Below are 20,522 nucleotides of genomic sequence, written 5' to 3' on the forward strand. Positions count from 1 at the left end.
GAATATGATATTTAATGGTATTTATTCTAATTCAATCAAAAAAAGTTGTTTTGACACAGCTGATCATTCTGGGGCATGAAAGATAAATGATAATATATCACCAGTAAAAATAAAATAAATTTAAATATATTATTAAAAATTCTCTACATAATTTAGTTAAAATAATTTTTTGTGGATACCTGATGTCACACAGACTATTAAGTATATTTCATTTAAAAATTGTAAGTTACTTGAATCTAATAGAATTATTTGGCCATTTTGCATAACCTTTAGTACTTTATTATACTTGATATAATAAAAGTTCATGCACTAGCTTTCAGAATCAATTCATACCAGGAGTAAGTTTAACTCAAGCCAAAATAGTAACTGTAGAGATTCATTCCTTAGAGGGTGAGGGTGTGATTCCTCTCCTCTTACATAACTGCAATAATTTGGAACTCCATTATGGGATAATATACAATGTTTGTATTGGAATAATTCATATGTCTGTGCCCTTTAATACAATATAAACTTCCGATTGTTAGGAACTAAATCCAAATAATTGTTGTACCTTCCCCATAATGCTCAGCACAAATGCACAGGAAAATCTTGCTTAGTAAATTGTTACTGAATTAGAAAAGTACTAGAGAGTATGTTTTCACTGAATTAAAATACACTCACAATGAGAATTACATATATAAGATATGTACATGATATATGTAATATATATATTTTTCCTTTTACGATAAAATACCATACAATATAAGAAGAAAATGCAATATGACAGCAGAATAAACCATGTCTTCATGTCTTATGAAGCCTCATGTTGCTTTTTTTCTGTGAGGTTTTTAAGATTCGACGTGCTAACAATACACTATCCAGCACTGTTTTGAATATCTTCTTCCAGAAAAATATTAACTACCTTCTAATATCAAAGAAAAATTTCCAAAGTAAATAGTGTATGTGCTTAATTGTCTTAAAGCAAAGGGCCTCAAATTAACTATATATATTTGACTTTGTGGATTTTTTTTTTTACTTTAGCTGTATGCATGCTAAAACATACAATCATTTAATTAATTTATATTTAACGGTGATGAAATGAAAACAATAATACTGTTTAGAGCATGTCTCTAAATTTTATATTAACAAGCAGACTTAATGATACCTATTCTAAGTAAAAATGAATATTTTAGACCTAACCTTTTGACATACTTGTGGATCAATATTCTTTTTACTCATGTTGCTTCTATCTTGACCTTAGAGGACACAAATTATAGATTTAAGTGGATTAATTTACTCTTTTACCAAAATAAAATACTTAGGACTTTCTCAAGCCTTGAAATATGCTCAATATTAAACATTATAATCCTTCCTTTTTTTTCTCAAAGGAATTAATTGCAGGTTAAGTTTCTCATCATTTAAAAAGCAAATAGTATTTGTGAATACTATTATTACTGCTATAAATGAAAGCTTAGACTAGTTTTTAGTGTCATATATTTAATAAAAATTTAATCATTCTTACCTGAATCCAGACCACATATACCATGAAGAACAATGGTCTTAGAGAATACAGAAGAATTCTGAAAAATATAGTACTGAAAAATTAGACATGAATGCTTTTCTGAATATAGGTATGATTCAAACAGACAAGTGCAGATAAATCTACGTGAATATTACATCTGGTTCATTGAATGGCTTATAATTTTGAAACTGTCACATGTCAGCAAATATATCCAAACTGCTAGAAAATCAAAAAGGAAGTACATTTCTGTTAAGTGCAGTTGCTTCTAGCTCACATAAGGTAACCATGACTATATTTTAAATAAAAAGTTACTTTTTGAAAACAAATTATTTTTACTCATATCACCATTAACTCTTCTGAGTGAAGAGACCTGAGCATTAAAAAGAGCTCAACAAATATTTTAGAATGAATATGCATATACACATTACGTATGTATGTTTGTATGTATGTGTATATATAAATATAAAATGTATAACACAAATGGTCAGATGGTTATGGTAATTCTATTTACAATCTTGTTTTGAAATTGATAATCATGTCAAACCCATGGAATCTCACTCTAGTCAAAGATCAAGAAGATTACATTTCAATTCATCTTCTTTGAGATGAGTTTTTAAAAGGCCATTATATTCTACACATGCAAAAAACAGTGTCTAAAACATGAAATATGTTTTATTTTAATATTTAGAAAAATCTTGTAATTATTTTCTTAAAAACGAAAATCAGATTATAACTTTCAATTATCTGACCAGGTAAGTAATATATTATGTCATGCCTGACAATGATTTATTTAAACAAACAAAAATTGTGAATTGTAGGTGAATTTTTAGGTAGGGGTGAGGATACAAATCCAGGTTACTCAGCTCTTATTGTTACTCTGAAGTAAATACCAGTTTGTTTGTACCATGATATTGTACCTTAATTTGGAAATTGTACCATAATTGGAAATATTATATCATGATTTAGAAATAAGTGTGAATCCTAGAAATAAATCTTAGGTTTTCTTTTTTTACTCTTTCTCTTTTCCCTCTATCCTTCCGTCTTTCCTTCCTTCCTTCCTTCCATTCATTAGAGCCTTTTCCTTCTAGCAGCCCAATTTTAAAAGAATCTCCATGGTGTTCTCTTTACAATATAGTCTCTAAGATGCAATACTCAAGCGAAATATCAGAATTTAAGTTAAAATTTTGACAGTAAAATATTTTTACTCTAGGGTTTTTGGGGGAAACAACTTCTTTTTAGTGGTATTCCATTCAAAAATTCTTGTAAGTCTAGTTAATTTAAAAACTAGAAGTTTAGAAATAGATTAACATAGTTTACATTTCTAAGTTAATAAATAGTATTATACATTCCTTCAGTTTAACACAATATAGCATATTTTTGGCATTTATAAGGAGTGTCTTCTTTGGCCAAAAATTTTCTCTTAGTGAGTTGTTAATGACATCTATAAAACTATCCACTGTAAGTGAATTTAAACATTTAAACATAAGGAATTCAAATTTAATTATAAAAAGGTCATGAAAAGATATTCTTTGACAGTAAATAAGATTATTTCGAATCAAAACATTAGTATATTGAATCATCAAACGCTTTTAAGAACTCTTATTTAAGCATAATGATTTATATTATAACGTAGTCTTTTAATTTTACAGTTTATAAATTGTAAACTGACTTTGCAAAAGCATATTGCAAATGATATTGACCAGTCAATATCTGTAAGAGTGGTAATATCAGTAGCAAAATCAGATTTTACTCCTTTCTAAATACTAATATATAAACTCCATACTTGGTTATCTTTTCAGAAGTGATTTGCATACATTTAAATTAGCGTGGACACGTTTAAAGAGAGGCAGTGTTTGAATTCCTAATGAAAGTGGAAGCACAGTCACCAATCGGAAACCTTCCTCAGTCTCAAAATCACTGGCATTTCACATTTCTCTTTTTGTAGCTGACTTAGACGTGCGGCATCTTTTGCTCTCCTTCTCTTTTCCTCCAACTGACTATAATGTGATAACTGAAACCACTTCTACTGTATGTGACACAAACATAGCAGCGCTGAAACGCGTCGAATGGAAGGCTGCTTTCTCCTCCAGAATTCTGTAAGCGTCGAACGCCGACCCTTTGCTCCTTCATTTACTCCTTTCCCAAATCTCGCCACTGTGCCATTTCTCTCCCTCTGCCCTATGGAAGGAAAATATCCTCTACTCTTTACAATATCGCTGTTTTCTCTTCTCGGTTCACTTTTCTCCATTGCCATAAATTTTTCTTCAAAACATTCTGATGAGTTTTGAGGAGGGCTTTTCGACCTCACTCGACTGTAATACCCTAAATCTTTTCAAGAAAGAAAACGATGATAATAATAACAGCAAAAATGTATTACAGAACCCCCACGATAGTGACACGGGTTCCTTGGCGCGCCCTTCACAAATGCGTTAAGTATAACCTGAGCGCATTCCTCCTTCCGCGTGATGAGCTTCTTCCACCTGAGAGCAGCGGAGGCATTTTTCTTGTCGACTAACCCCCTCTAGCGCCGAACTGGCAGCATCCGAGCGGCGGCTGTCAGGAGGGCAGAGCGCGAGTCTTGGCGGAGCTCAGCTGCACTCGCAGCTCGGGCCCTGCCCTCTAGGCCCGCCTAGGCTGCGGGGCGAGAGCGTGAGGGCCAAGCGCGCTGAGACCGCACCCTGTTAGCACCTGTGTTGCCCGGCCCCTACTCCCAACCTTGGGGGGCGAGGGCCGCGTAGTCCCAGCAGGCAGCGGGCCGCCACGGCTTCCCACCGACCCGAGCGCTGGGAGGGAGTGGGCGCCGAGAGGGGGCGGCTTGAGGGTGCGCGGAGAGAGCTGTTCACTCGCAGGCACTCGGCGCCGCTGTGGATGTGGCCACGCACCGCTCAGCCCGTGGGTTCTCTGAGCACGAGGTCCGACGCCGCCACGCTGCAGGCGGTCCGGGCCCCCGGAATCCCAGTGCCCACGGCTGCGACAATGCTCGTGACCTCCACTGCGAAGTCACGGCCGCACGGAGACGAGAAGACCTCAGTGAGCCGTGGTGCCAGGCACCCGTCCCTATCCAGCCTGATGTGACTCTCCTCCGCTGCTTGCTCTCTTCCTTCGCTCTCCTAGGACTAGCAGCGGAGGCGGCCGCAAAGCTGAGGCTCTCGCCCTACTGGGCAAGTTTGGGCGACCCGTGCTGAGGAGTGGTCAGGCTGGTCCGCCACCGCCAAGCTCATCCCGGACCCGGTGCGTTTGCCCACAGCACTCGCCCCCCTCTGGCGGGAGAAATGTAGAGAAGTCGGGGGTAGCCGTGTTGGGAGCCGACTAGCCCTAAAACGCTGGACGCTGCTGCCGCGAAATGGGGAGCAAAGTGCTTGGGAGACTAAGTGCGGCCTCAGAGATGCCGGGGAAGCAGTTCTCGAGGCCGAAGCGCGGCGCAGACGCGGCCGAGCTGCAAGTGTCTGCTCTGCGGGTCGGTGCCGTCGCCACCTAGGCGAGGGGCTGAGGGCGCGGCTCGGTAGCTCGCTCGCACAGCTCGTGGCCCCGCGGAGCCTTTTCAGTCGTTCGGCTCGCGCCGCACTGGCCGGAGGAAAGTTCCCGCGGCCCCCGCCGGCTTCACAGCTGCTGTGCCCTCCTTGCTTTTGGCTCTGCAAGAGTCCACTTCAGTCCGGAGAGGCGCTCGGGCCGTCAGAGCTGCAGGAGCTACCCGCCGCACCTGGTCCTCGTCCCTCCCCCGCTTCCGGCCGTGAGGCGCCCTCCCCCGCCCCCTCGTTCCCCTCCCCCAAACTACAGCCAGAGCGAGCTCCTGCGCGCACGCTCTCCCGGGCCCAAGGGAATAGTCCTCGCGCGAGCGGGACACGGTGGTGGATGCAATTCCGCTCGCCTACAGCCGCCAGGAGCTCCCTGGCGCCTCAGGCAGCGTCCTCCTCCGAAGCAGCTGCGCCTGCCCCTGGGCAGCCTGGACCTTCGTGCCCTGCCCCCGGGGCCTCGCGCGGGGGGCGCCCCGGGACACCCCCTGTGGGCCGGGTGGAGGAGGAAGAGGAGGAGGAAGAAGACGTGGACCGGGACCCGTACCCTACGCAGAACACCTGGCTGCGCTGCTGCCACTTCTCTTTAAGGGGGAGAAGAGAGCCGGGGAGAGCCATGGGGGGCAGCGAAGTCCGGGAATTTCTTTTGCAATTTGGTTTCTTCTTGCCTCTGCTGACAGCTTGGCCGGGCGACTGCAGTCACGTCTCCAACAACCAAGGTAAGGGACAGGGCGCAGAAGCGAGAGGGGGCGGGAGGAGGCGGGTGCTCTGAGGACCGGTGCATTGGTCGCCTTCTGCAGGTAACTTCGTCCCGGGGTAGGCTTCTCCGGGCTCTCTACACGAGGGGGTAGAGGGTGTCCCCTCCCCAGAGCGCCCTGTCCACATCGGCCGGGGCCGGCGACCTCACGAATTCCGGTCCCTTCTGCTTCCAAGTGAATTTAAACGGATGCGTGAGCATCAGCAGCAGTTGGGTCCCAGCCCTGGCGGCCGCGGGCCCGCTCCCCGCTGCGCTGTCTGCGCTGGAGGTCAGGCTCTGTGGCACAGGCTTAATGGAGACTTCTGGCTCTCTGCGGTCGCTCACAGCACGGTAATATGTAGGTAGCTCACACATGCCTTCAAGAAGGCAGATCGCTCTCGCTGTAGCCTCTGGCCAAATACTAGCCTTTTGCCTTCGGTAAACTAAGCCGCCCTCGCCCAGCTGCAACCCCTTTACCCCATCCAGACCGAACGTAGACTTGTTGGAAATTATTCTGAATTATTTCTAGCCCAGATGCCCAAAGGGGCCGGGGGATAAGTGTTAGGTGTGAATTAACAAGTTGTGAATATCCTATTTATAAAGTCAGGTAAAGTGGTAAAGTGAAGATGAATAGTGTGTGAAAAGTGAAAGTGTGGTTTACTGAATGGAAAGCACTGAGAATTTTTGAACATTTTCTTGCCTTCTATCCAACAATCTTTATGAGACATATCTCATTGGATTTCTGCTATGAATAGTTAAGGATCTATAAAAAACATCACCTGCATAATCTAAATCCTCCTAGACTAAGAGGTGAACAACCGTAAAAGTTTTCCAGCATGTACCTGGCTTGATGCTCTCACTGGCACTGTGATGACTACCAATGTTACCTGTTATGTCACACTTTTACAAATACTTCAAATATACAACTTCAGTTATAGTTACCATTCAACATATAAGCCTTCGAAATAATTTGCAGGTATATAAATGGAGGTCAGATGACATGAAAGTGTGCACTGTTTTTGCGAGGGTGAGAAGGTTGAGAAAGAAGGCAAAACAACACAGCCTTCTTTTTTGTTATCAACATGTATGACCAATTTGTTAGAATTATTCAGAATCAATATTCAATTGTTCTCATTTATACAACTGGTACTTCTGACATGTTTTTCTAATTCTTTCTCTTTTTTTTTTGACCTGCCAAATTGCAATCACAATGCATATGTCAATTTGAAAATCCTACACAACCATCATGCCTGTGAGGATGTATCATATGAGTACCACCTATAGTGCCATACTCTTCTATGGCGGTGTATACCTTCAAACACATCCCTTATTTGTTTTCAAGGAATATTGGCATTAAATATCAAAGGGGTAGTTACTTAATCTACCTCTGAAAATAGAAGATTGTTAAAAATAATGTGTAATTATTTGACCTTTTCATTGAAAGGAGAGAGGAAATTTTTAATAATTGGAAGATCAGACATTTATGTTGTACCAAATGTGTCTAGGGCTACTAAAGAGATGTATACTTTGAAGTCAAGTTTACTAGAGATATTTTAACAGTTATTTCCTTGCAATCATTTCCCTAAATCAACATATATTTTTTCATTAAGTGCTGGTAACCATCCAAGGCCCTGAGGATACCAACATAAATAAAACACATGTTACACTCTTCACATGACTAAAGTGCCATTCTACCAAAATGTGTCAAATGTTAAAATATGACATTTCAGCTATTCATACTTTGAAGTCAAGTTTACTAGAGATATTTTAACAGTTATTTCCTTGCAATCATTTCCCTAAATCAACATATATTTTTTCATTAAGTGCTGGTAACCATCCAAGGCCCTGAGGATACCAACATAAATAAAACACATGTTACACTCTTCACATGACTAAAGTGCCATTCTACCAAAATGTGTCAAATGTTAAAATATGACATTTCAGCTATTCATATTAAATTTAAGGACATAGAGAAGTTGTTTGTTAACCTTTTGCAGTAATTTTTATCTATTTTAATGACTTTCTCATACTTTTAAAAGACATTTTAACTAAAGTATTTACCAATTATATGTAATTTATGTGTGTTTTTATAAGTTAGCTTAACAGTGTTAGTATTACTCAGTTTACCCAACAATTAAATAAGTAAAGGTAGTCTCCTAAAACTCTTAATTTGAACTTGTACTAACATGCTAAAAACACAGGCTATGCATTACACTTGGCTAATATAGTGCCTAAAGGCTAAGTTGGGTAAAATTTAGAGAAGTTCTTCAACAGAAGATTATAGAGAAAATATGCTCAGATTTTTTTCATCAGACACAAATGATTCCTCATAAAATGCTTTTTACAGCCTAAAGTCATAGTGATTAGAAATTATGCCTAATAATACTTTGAGATAATTTTCAAATACTGAAATCATCACGCTAATAGTTAATAAAATGTGGAACTTCAAAATGTTATTTTTATGAACACTTGGGGGATATTTTCTTATTTGTAGCTTCATAAATAGATGACATGAATCAACATATCTTACCAATTTGTAAACATTGAAAACATGAGGTATTACAGAATTATTATAGTATGTATACAATATAGAAATACTAATGTAAAATATAAATCAGACTTTTACACATAATAATAAACATCAGTAATATGATGAATAGTTAATTTTAAGGATATAGTATTCATTTTCCTAGTAACTTTTCATCCTAAGAGCTAATGGAATTCATGTTTTATTTTTAAAATTTGTTATGGAGGGTAAAATTTCATTTTTATTTAATTTGCCTTCTCATTAAGGATATTCACAAGGTAAACTTTTTAATGTTATTTATCTATTTTTACCAAATCATATAAAATCTTTCATAATTGAATGAAGGAATCACCCTCTTCCCATTTCCTAGTTTTCCATACGTAGGCATAGTAAAACTATCAAAAAAGTGAACTAGCTCATTTTTAACCTGGTGCTTAAGATGGTGCTAAGAGTAACTTGAGTACAGGAAGCATCTCTTCTCTTGTTTTTTTAACTGCTGTGAAGCTCTGCACTATAAAGACAAATCAGTCTGACTCTCTCTTCCTGTTACCCAGACCTCCTTGAATCCATCAAAAAGTAGAGTTGCTTCCTAGATCACTTCATCTGATTAAGTAAGTGAAAGCGTGATTTGTACTCAGATTTCTATTATTCCATTAGTTTTCCCTCTGTTTATAAGAGGGAAATAAGTATTTATTTCGTGTTGGTAATTTTTATGTAAAAATAACAGATTTTACCCTCTTAATATATGTAAACTTTTATTTCCGTACTAGTAGGATACTTAGGAGAATATATAATACAATCTTGTTTCATATGTAAGTAACCAGGTGTATCAGTAACAGTGGTTAGTAGCCACCAGGGATCCATTAATTCAGAGATTACTCTGCTTTAGTCTAAGAGTTGATGCATCTCTCGGTGTGACTCATGTTTCCCAAAATAATCAATACTCAAATAATATATTAAATCAAAATATGGTTTGAATATGAGAGTCTAGAGAGCTCATTTTACTACCAAGATTGTGTGAATTGATCTTTCTCCTCCACCCAGGAAATTCAGTGACAAATGAAATAAACAAGGAAAACAGTAGTCTGAATCATTAGTTTCATTGAATTTATTAATTTGAATGAATTGAGTGTAAAATACACTAAGCTGTGTGTAAATACAGGTGAACATAGGTGAGCAGAAAAATATCTGCTTAATAAAATTCATAGCCACAAATTAGTTGAACTTCCATAAGTGTTGTTCACAAACTGTAAGTCTGTTGTTCTAATATTTATTGAAGGGGAGGAATTGAAATATTTTCGGAAAGGTCAAGAGTGAACTTTACTGAAAATATTTAACGTTGTGTTAAATAAGGAAAACTGAATGATTTATAAAGAATATTTCTAAAAGACCTTTCACTTATATAAAATTTATTTTCAGCAATAAACTATAGTTGTAAAGGTGCAGATTGTAATCTCATGTTTTCTTATTTACCATAAGTATAAAAACAACCTAGAATGCAATTTTATTATGCATTTACAAATTGAAATAAGCCATTGTGTAATTAGTCATTATGATTAGTGTTTAAAATAGAAATATAAAATATCATTGATATTCATTGATCACCTAAATGTTTTTTGCTCTGGGTTTGGGATAACACTGTCTAAAAATTTTTTCTTACACAAAAATTATACAGTGTTCTTTAAGGATCTCTTTTTCAAACTAGGAATAACATGAATAAAGCAGTTTTAATTGAGGTTTTCCCAAGGGGAAGATATATACCTAAAATTAGTGGTTAAATAACATCATTTTACATTTTTAATATTTTCAACTTTTCTAATAAGGAATTTGTATTACTTTTATGTTACAAAATTAAATATTGAGAAAAATACTAGAGTTGAAATTCCCTTCTTCACTAATCACTGCTGGTCTAAATAACTTAAGTGCAAAAGGCATCATAGATTTCTTGTATTTCCTTCTACCAATCCTCTTTCCCTATGACAAGCACCATATCTCAATCTTTCTCTTTCATTCTTTTCTTTTCACACACGTGAGTACTTCTGACTATATATTTCATTTGTCCTAAATGGCGAGAGAACAGATCTTATTTTACAGTGTACATAGTCAACTGAACCCCCAAAGTAATAGAAGTTTCTTCATTGTGTTCTTGACTCAGCATTTCTTGGGAGTATAAATATGGTGGAGATCAGTACATATAGTTAAGTAATGAAAAGGGATTGACTTTGTTCAGTGTACTTTGTCAATCATGTAATCAAACTAAATTTGTACAGAAGGATTAAATTGTTTATACAGGGCTTCCCTGGTGGCGCAGTGGTTGAGAGTCCGCCTGCCAATGCAGGGGACACGGGTTCGTGCCCCAGTCCGGGAAGATCCCACATGCCGCGGAGCGGCTGGGCCCATGAACTATGGCCGCTGAGCCTGCGTGTCCGGAGCCTGTGCTCCGCAACGGGAGAGGTCAATTTTAAAATAAATATTATATATATTATATCATACATATAAAAATTGTGCAACATAATTTAATGTACTACATCTATAGTGTTCTGATCAACTTGCAATTTCATTAGACTGACATTAGTTCTTTAAAAAATGGAAATTATATTACCTCAACTTTTGCCTTATTTTATTGAGTACTGTGTTTTCGAGTTTAATATTTAGATGATGAAGAGAAAAAGAATAAGTAAGGCAGACTTTATAGATGCCCTCATGGAATTTATTTTCTAGTAAGGGAGACTGACAAAAAAATATTTAAGTAAATGAAACTATATGCTGTGCAGGAAAGAATACAGGCAAATACTGAGCAAATAAAAGGAGGGACCTGCTATTTTAAATGTGATTGTTGGAAAGGCCTATCTGGGAGGTGACATGTAAGCCACATTCTCAAGGATGAGAAAGAGCTAATTGTACAGAATGGGAAGAAGTGCATTCTAGGTAAAGGGAATTGCCTGGTCAGTGACCTTGAAGGGAAATGAGCTTGACATGTTTGAAGAAATAAGTCCAGTGTGACTGGACCTTACTGAACAAGGAAGAGATTTAGCACAAAGTAAGGTTTGAAAGATAGTGAGGAGCCAGATACCACAGAGAAGAAAACAAGCCATGGAAAGGAACTGGGTTTTAATATTATCTTAGGTAAAATGGGAAGCTATTGAGAGATTTTAACCATTTTTCATTTTAAGAGCGTTATGGCTAGTGAGCAAAGAGATGATTGGAAGATGGCAAGAGTAGAATTAGGAGTCTGTTGCAGTTACCTGGGGGGTGGGGTATGGTGGCCTGGCTAGAGTGGTGGTAGTGAGATGGGGAGAAGAAGATGGATTTGAGATACATTTTGGAGTTAGGATTATGGGATCATTACAGAAAAATAAATGTAGATATTCAACATTTATATCACTTCTTTTCCAAAGGGCTGAAAAAATTTTCCATTACTCCCCGTAAAAATGACCTTGCTTATAATAATTGATAATTGACAGAGGATAGGAAGGGTGGGGTGAGGCCCACTTTCCACTCTATTCAGCTCAGACTATGATTTAAAATATAATCTTAACAGTTTTACTATTTCAAACCATTGTCAAACCATTGTACATAACATTGTACACTCATATTGGATCAACAAATGAAATTTTTTAATGCATTTTTGACATGACAACTTTCCATATATAGTTGTTTTTTGTCAGAGTGGATAATGGCACACATGGGCGGAGACATCTTCACAAAGCAATATGGTAATCCAACAGAGTCTATTAAATATAGAGCAATATTTGGAAGTTTGCCTTATGCACCAATTTTGTTCATCTTTGTTATGATCAGATTATTGTTACTGAAAACAAAAATGTAAGTGATACTAAATATCAAATAAGCGTGTTTCACATATTTTCTATTAGTCTTCTTTTATCTCTGCATTTTGTTTCAATGAAGAGAAACAAATACACGTTCAGAAAGCCTATAAGAGATCCAGAAAATGAGATCTTAAGATGAGGGAAGAAACTATTAGGCTCTCCACTAAACAACAGTATATTGCATGTAATTTAAAAAATTTCCCTGACCAGTTATTATTCATTACAGTGAGTTGCATTATGATAATAATTTATGAATGTAATCATTAAATAGAATCATAAAAATTCCTAACTTAGTCATATATACTTTGTATATATTTAGGAAATTCATACTCTGGAAATGCTTCATTTAAACATTTCTAAATATTCTTAAATATAAATATTCAAACATAGTAAATCTTATATTTTAATTTAGTGCTTAGAATGTTCTGGAGAATATTAGTGGGATCTTCCTGGACTGGGGCATGAACCCGTGTCCCCTGCATCGGCAGGCGGACTCTCAACCACTGCGCCACCAGGGAAGCCCTACTATTGATATTTTATAGTGATTTCCTTTCAGTAAACATTGACTTCTTATGGGATATACAATTTTGTTTTTCAATGATAAATATTCTAGAACTGAGTGAAAACATTCGTTCTTCAAACAGATATTTATCAGAGGCCTACTATTTGATAGGCAGTGTACTTACCATATATAAGAATTCAAGGAGAACTTTCCCTCCCAGAATATATGATCCAGTGAAAGGTTTCCAGTCTCTTTCCAAGTCTGGCAGGAAAATTTTCTGTTTTCTTAAAATTAGATCCAAAATTAATTAGAAAAACTTTAAAAACACATTTGTTATATGGTAACATGTAACAAGTACTGTTGCTCAATTCTCAATATATTTATGTACCACTTATTTGAAAATAATTTCTATTATTTCATTACAGTTTATCTCAAAGTTAAAAAAATAAGTCACTCAACAGTCACATTATTAAGAATCTCCCTGTGTCAGGCATTATGCTAGGTTCTAAGTCTACAGCAGTGATTATCATACAATCTCTGTTCCTTAGAAAATCAGTCTTCTCTGTTGATGTTATATATCCTTGAGTAATTGATATTTACTCTTTAATTACTTGATGATTTTTATGAGATGAAGAATTTTACAGTAAATGAGATCATGAGGGAGAGAAGGAAGGGGCTAAAGTAATACTACTAACACTTTCATGTGGTTTATTTGTAAAATTGCTTCACAAGGATCTTCTAATATTAGTTTTATGGGTGGGCATATATTCTATTTAATTACATGAAAAGTAAACATAAATATGCATTTAAAAATACAACCATGCATAGAAAATATAAATATTTCACATCTGTAATGGCTTTCCATGGACTGACAGGTAGAGGGAGATTTTGTTTGAAGGATGTTAGACGAGCTTTTTATGGTGTGTTTATTTAAGGTGGATTTATTATTAAAAACTATGGTTAATGGTGAAGAAGCTAGTTTCCAGTTTCAGATAGCAGCAAGCATACCTTTTAATTAAGCTTTGGAGTGGGAACTGGGATGAAAGCATGTATTTTCAGTCCATGTACTGAAAAATAGATTCAGCTACTTTCCCAGGATACTACTGTGTCCTCTAGCTGTTGGCCTGTTTGATGATCTGAACTTGCTGGATATAAATGAAAAATCACCCCTATTCCTTCTATTTCATTTTATAACTTCAGTTGTAAAGTTGTACTTAACTTTTTGATCATAGAAGATATAACATCTCCTTAGAAACTGAATGTTCAGGAGGTAGAATTAGTTATGTATTATTCTTACAATGTTAGGTATCTGTGGATATATGGGATATTTATGTACGTAATTTATTTACTTATGTTAACTTACTAATAACATAACAGTAGAATAATTATGTATTCTTTCAGATTATTATTATAATATTCATATTGGTGGTACATGAGCTTTGCAAAGAGAAACACATTCTTTTATAGTACATAGAGTATAATGTATAGAATAAGGAAAAGTACTTACACATGATTTAAAAAAAATCAATATATGAAAACTTTCCTACCTATGATGACTAGGAAATAAAAAGGTATTACATTAATATGTATTCCAAATAAGAATTATCTAAAACTAATTAAAATGATTGCCTCCAAATATGAGTTGAAATATATCTCAATATCACCTTAATTTTTACTTTTAAAGGAAGAAATTTGTTCCTTATATTGCTATGATACTTTAATATTGCTAAAAATAATTAAAATTAAACATTTAATTAGAAAATTAAACTATGTAGTGGCCAGTGAATGTTATTCTAAAAATTGATATCTAAGACAACTGAAGTTTATTTTAAAATATAATACAGTAGCTAAGTAGCTATAAACACGCAAAATGAAAGAAAAATAGGGATAGAAAAAAACTGAATTATGGTACTATTTTTAAAATGAACCTAATTGGTTAAGAAGTCTCTCTTGTTATATATATATATAACAATATCGTGGGTTAGAGCCTTATCTCTGCAAGTATAGAAATGTCCTGATGACAGACAACGTTAGCTAAATCTCTTTAAAAAAAAATCCTGAAAATTTCCTTTCACTCTCCTTCTGGATTTAAAGTATACTTAGACAACATTTAAACTGTGAATGCAAGTGAAAATAATTAGTAGTTGCCATTATGTGTGACAGGAAAGAGTTGAGCAAACTAACAGCATTGCACAAAATCATAAGACTTTTGTCAGTTTCTAAAATTAAATAAAATCTATGCATTAGTCCACTTGTTAACAATTATAATGCCTGATCAACAACAACAAAAAACCCCAAGACTGCAGTAGCCACAACAATTTCATAACACTAGAACATTTAATGAGGAAACTACCCTGTTTCCTTGGCTGTTTTACATGTTCAATTTAATGAGGGAGCAGTCAGAAAGAGATCCTAACTTCTATCTGAAAAAGAAACAGAATTTCAGAAGTGCATATTGTTGGTATAACATATTGCTTAGCATGTTTTAAAATAAGTGAAAAATAACATGCTCCAATTTTATTTTTATGATACTATATTAGAGCAAAAATTGTACCTATATTATAATAACTTACTGTCTTAAAGTGTTATAGTATAATAACTTCATTTTATAGTTTACAAAACTAGAGTTCACCCCAGTTATTAAAATAGCAGGTAGTTTGTTTATTTAAAATTCCATGTGTAAGAACCTTTATGATATTCACTAGTTTATGACCAAAAATCCATGTATATATATGCACTGTTTTTTTAGATTTTTCAAGAGCTCTATTACCTAGTAAAGCAAAAGTAAAATTTAAGAATTTATTTTAAAGTTTAGTATTCTGGAGTTTTAAGTACTTGTTAAAGCTAAATGAAAATTTTCCCTGAATTTATGAAGCCTTAAAATCAGATGAAATTTTTATCCTGTTTCTTCTATAAAGTTCTGAAATACTTTTCCATTGTAATATAGATATAGTTATCTTTGGGTTTTTGTTCATTTTTATTACTTATATATAAACACTTCAGTGCTTAATCTATATGGTTTATTTGTATATATTTTCCTAGAATTCTCAAATTAGTTCAAAATTAAGTATATATTCATCCAAGTTTTAAATGAAATCTGTTGATACCTACTATGTTTTTTCACTGTGCTGGGAACAGGAAACGTAAAGATGGGTCACTTTGCCCTGGACTTCTGAGAGCTTAAGATTTAACTAATGAGGCTATTTATATGTCATTGAATAATTGACAAAGCAATATGGATTTAGCTGTTCCATAGATAAGTTCACATCTATGAACTATTGTTTACAGAGATGAAAAGGTAAAAGTACCATTTTCACTGATCTATGAATTAGTATATGGAGACACTGAGAAAAAATATTCATTCAGTATGTTGACCATGACCCTATATTGGCACTGACTTTGTGTGCCTATTAGAAATGAAATAGGATCTGGCCCCTGACATTAAGAACAACGTTGTAAAGTTGAAGAGATATACTTAGCAGTTAAATACTAGCAATATAGCAAAGAGAAAGGGAAATAATTTTAAAAATTATAAACAAAAAAGAATCTTGAGTTACATATGGGAAATGAAAATGAGTCTCACATTTATCAGGATTCATCATCATAAATATATATAAGCAATAAGAGAATTAAAACAAGTGACTCCTCTGGAAACTTCAATTTTTAAGCTACCTTGAATTAGTTATTCTGCACTTGAAGATTAAAACTTACTCTCTGTATAGGTAAAAATAAAATCCAAGTGACTAATATCTTAGATTGAACATAGTTTTTTTTTTTAAAACATCTTTATTGGAGTATAATTGCTTTACAGTGGGGTGTTAGTTTCTGCCTTATAACAAATTGAATCAGCTATACATATACATATATACCCAGATCTCCTCCCTCTTGCATCTGCCTCCCACCTTCCCTATCCCACCCCTCTAGGTAGTCACAAATCACCCAGCTGATCTCCCTGTGCTATGCGGCTGCTTCCCACTAGCCATCAGTTTTACATTTGGTAGCGTATATATGTCCATGCCACTCTCTCACTTCGTCCCAGCTTACCCTTCCCCCTCCCCGTGTCCTCAAGTCCATTCTCAACATCTGCATCTTTATTCCTGTCCTGCCCCTAAGTTCTTCATAACCTTTTTTTTTATAGATTCCATATATAGAGTTTTTAAGTAAATGGCACCACTTGGCTTTTTCATTAAAAGTTTTATCATATTCTTTGAGAAATAGTGTGTTTAATGATGGTGGCTGCTTTTAAAAAAAACAGCACAAAAACTATAACAACACAAAATCTTGATTTTAATGGATTGTATGTGGTTTTCTCTACTGATTATATTTAGATGATGGTAAAATTGTAAAATCTGTATGATTTACACTATATGCAATTTAAAGATTAAAAATGTTTCTCTAGTTTCTTGCCATCTCTTACCATTCTTGTTTTATTGTGATTCTCTTCCCTACCTCTATTAAATATTGGTTTTTAGAGGTGTTTCATAACTTTGAAATTGCTAGTATTCTTTAACATTTATGTTGAGAAATTAGATAAATTACTCTTTGATAGATCCTATATTTTATATTTGAGAAATGTGCCTGTAGAAGAACATAGAAATTGCTGCCAGAATTTGGTATTTTTAAACAGAGAAAAATCAATGGCAGATTATCCATGATTAGCTGTTGACATTTAATTTGTACATTTATAATGTCAAAAAGCACTGAAAACTGTCAATTTAGTTTCTAAATTACAATAATATTCTTATTTTCAAATCCAACATTTTATGGTTCTCATCTGTCCTTCAACATAGAGATACATTTAAAATAATAATTGAAATAATTGCAGATCTTTTGACAAGCTGGACTTTAAATAATTAATTGAAAAATTACAGATTTGCTAAAAAGCCTAATGAATTACTCATCTCTTTGTGAGCATCTAGGTTTGTTGTTGTTGCCCTGATCATTATTTCAATACCCTAGTGCAGGCGTTATTTCTAACTTATGAAAATAAATATCTTTATAAAGGTATATTATGATTGGATTAATATTTCTTCTCCTTTAATCATTACACAATACCTAGAATATGGTCATGTATTGCCATGTCATAAAAATTATTTTAATTCTGTGCTAGAGTATGTATCATAAGTCTTTAAAGTATTTTCTCCTCCAGCAGATGATTTGCCTGGGCTGTGAGAATCTGAGTTGTTGTCAGGCTTTACTAGATTGAGGATATTTTTTGAGGTTTGATATCTTAATTGTAAAAGATTATGATTTTAAGTACATCCCACCACACATATGCCACATTTATTATGGAATAGATCCCATCCTCCAAATGCACACTAGCTTGGTTGGAAGTTCTGCTTCTAATGTGGCACCAGAGTGTAGGAAGCTTAATAGTATCTATATAACTAAGGAAAAAGCCATACATTTTCTTTTTAATATACTTGTCTCTGATATACTTATTGTCCAGGTCCAAGATTATCCTGTTCAGTCAGTTGCTCTCAATTTCTTATAAAAATTTTGGAATTAATTCTCTTCTAATGCAAAATTAGGGAATATTTCATGCAAATGGACTATTTTAAATTTATCTTCTTAGTTAGTCTTAAATTGGAATGATTATGATTTTCTTTTATGTGTAAGTTCTTTATATACTGCTTACATATGTCATGTTAATTCCAAGTATTTCCCCCAAGTTACCTTTAATTATGTTTATTACTGTTTGTATATCAAGATTGGCTTCAGCCTCCAAATTTTTCCACTTATCGTTTTTCCCCTCTAATATTTGCTTCTGATGACATGCACACATTGAACAATAGGCAGTTGGGGAATAAATGCCCATTTACCAGTCACTCTTATAGTGCTTTATATACAAACGATAAGCTACCTGACAAAATGTCAGTTGTAACTAATGTAACTTATGCTGAAGTGGGGTTTCTTACCTTCCAATTTTAATCTAAATCCTCCCAAATTCACTTATCTAATATTCACATGAACAAGAATGGCTGATACCTACCTAGTTATAGGTAGGTAGAAGAGGAGGAGGAAAGGTAGGCTCAAGTTATAGGAACAGTTACCACATGGAATGAGGATGACAAAAAAGCGGTTGCACGTGGCTCTACTGCAGGTGTGACATTATGCTGGATCCACATACATACACAATCTTCCAATATTGTGTAGCTTGGAAAAACTCCTTGAGTGGAAAACCTAGAAAAAAGTTGAAAGGGGGTTGAGAATTTGAGTAAGAATTTAGGCTGAATATCTAGCTGAAATCAAGGAACTTTCCTTCCTCAGTGATTATTTCTCAACACTTAATCTTTTTGGAAGAGTTTATAATTTTGTGGAGTGATGTCTATTAATCTTTTTCTCAGTTATTTTTAAGTTTTTTTAATGTGTAGAGAATCTTTGCACATCCTATTTAACTGTATTTTCTAGATGTGTTATGGCTTCAGGTTAATATATATCATGCCTCAGAGTGTGCTATGACAACAAACATTTCTTTTGAAGATGTAAAATGTTCTAGAAAGCAGTTAAGCAGAAAGTTGAAAAATATTCATATACTTAGATTATTAATTCCACTTTTATGAATTTAAATTCTAGGGGAATGCATGGATAAAGACAGGCCAAAATTTATATACAGGACTTTTCATTTCAGCCTTATTTATCAAACTGAAGAATTGGCATCAAAGTCAATGCCCCCAGATAGGAACATCTTGATAGAGACATAACTTCCTTTATTTGTAAAAATTTCTTCGATGAGGGCATGTGCATCAACAGGAGTCCCAAATCCCTCAATGTGAGATGGTGGAAAAACTTGTTTTGCTACTGAGAGAGCACATAAGAGAGATGATAGGAGAGCAAGGAAGGAAGCCTTTGCAATAGGAGCAGTCTGATGGAGATTCTGGGATTTGTTTAGAGTAGCCAAGAGTATGGTTTAAAAATGATGGTGTCTGTTGTTCTATTTGAAATTGTTCGCTTGACTGCGATGTTAACCATTTCCCCTATCTTCACCTCCAACATTTTATCAAACTCTGTTACACTTCAGAAAAACAAGAATAGAAATCAGTTCTAATTTAAGTTCAAAATAAATGGATAGCATCTTTGTACTTAAAGAGGATGTTTCTCTGAAAAACTCAAAAATGTTTTGTACTCAGCAGTCTCTCCCATTAATACACCTGTAAAAATGTATCTCCAGTTGATGGAGGATTTGACATAGTAGGAAAAATTAAGAAAAAGACCGAATGCTTTTCAACTGTGTATATTAATTTAATTCTACCACTTTATCTTTTTATTCCACCTTTCCAAAGTAAGTAAGCACCATAAATTACTGCATTTATTTTACTAATGGAATTTATATGGACGTTAAGTTACTTGGCAAAGCTGATAGAGCAAATTAGTAACCACAAAGGAAAAAGAAAGCAGGCCTTAAGCCTGTTAGATCAGTGTACTTTCTAAATGAGAAGGAGAATTTCAGGCAACTCCTAGAATATTAAAAATGCAAAGGTATTGAATTTAAATATTGTTCCTCTACATTAATATCTAGAGAAGTTTCTAAAACACTTAACCTATATCACTTATAAATATTGATAATCTGTTTTAAAAGAATAGAAGAATTTTTTGGAAAATTATTTATAAAGAAGAATTTCTTTTACTGGATTATACAACTTTTTAAAATTAGTATTTAATAGATATGACTTTAAGTAATATGCCATTTTTACTCCCTTTTTTTTATATATATTATTTTTGTGGTTGTAAGGCCCATTACTGTGTGCTTTTGCTTGTATGTTTATCATTAGTTCGTTTACTAATTCGTCCAGATGTTTCAACTGCTTGTTAGGCACTGTACAAGCAGTCTTGATTAATGAGCAATAATGACAATTTAAGTATCTAATGAGAAGCTGTACAGTTTGAGTCTTCAGCCCCAGACTCTCCTCCTTT

The 20,522-nt window shown here is 35.1% G+C and overlaps 1 protein-coding gene across 2 annotated transcripts in view; it reads left to right on the forward strand.

Moving 5' to 3' along the window:
• The first annotated feature begins 5,353 nt into the window (after window positions 1–5,353).
• Window positions 5,354–20,522, forward strand: part of EPHA6 (EPH receptor A6) — an 848,766-nt gene continuing 833,597 nt past the window's right edge. For both annotated transcript variants that reach the window (XM_024759215.1, XM_024759217.1), the window contains exon 1: window positions 5,354–5,732. In XM_024759215.1, coding sequence (XP_024614983.1) covers window positions 5,354–5,732 — 379 coding nt within the window. The remainder of the gene's footprint in view (window positions 5,733–20,522) is intronic.

Source organism: Neophocaena asiaeorientalis, unplaced genomic scaffold, assembly GCF_003031525.2.
Source record: "Neophocaena asiaeorientalis asiaeorientalis breed wild unplaced genomic scaffold, Neophocaena_asiaeorientalis_V1.1 scaffold197, whole genome shotgun sequence".
Classification (NCBI taxonomy): domain Eukaryota; kingdom Metazoa; phylum Chordata; class Mammalia; order Artiodactyla; family Phocoenidae; genus Neophocaena; species Neophocaena asiaeorientalis.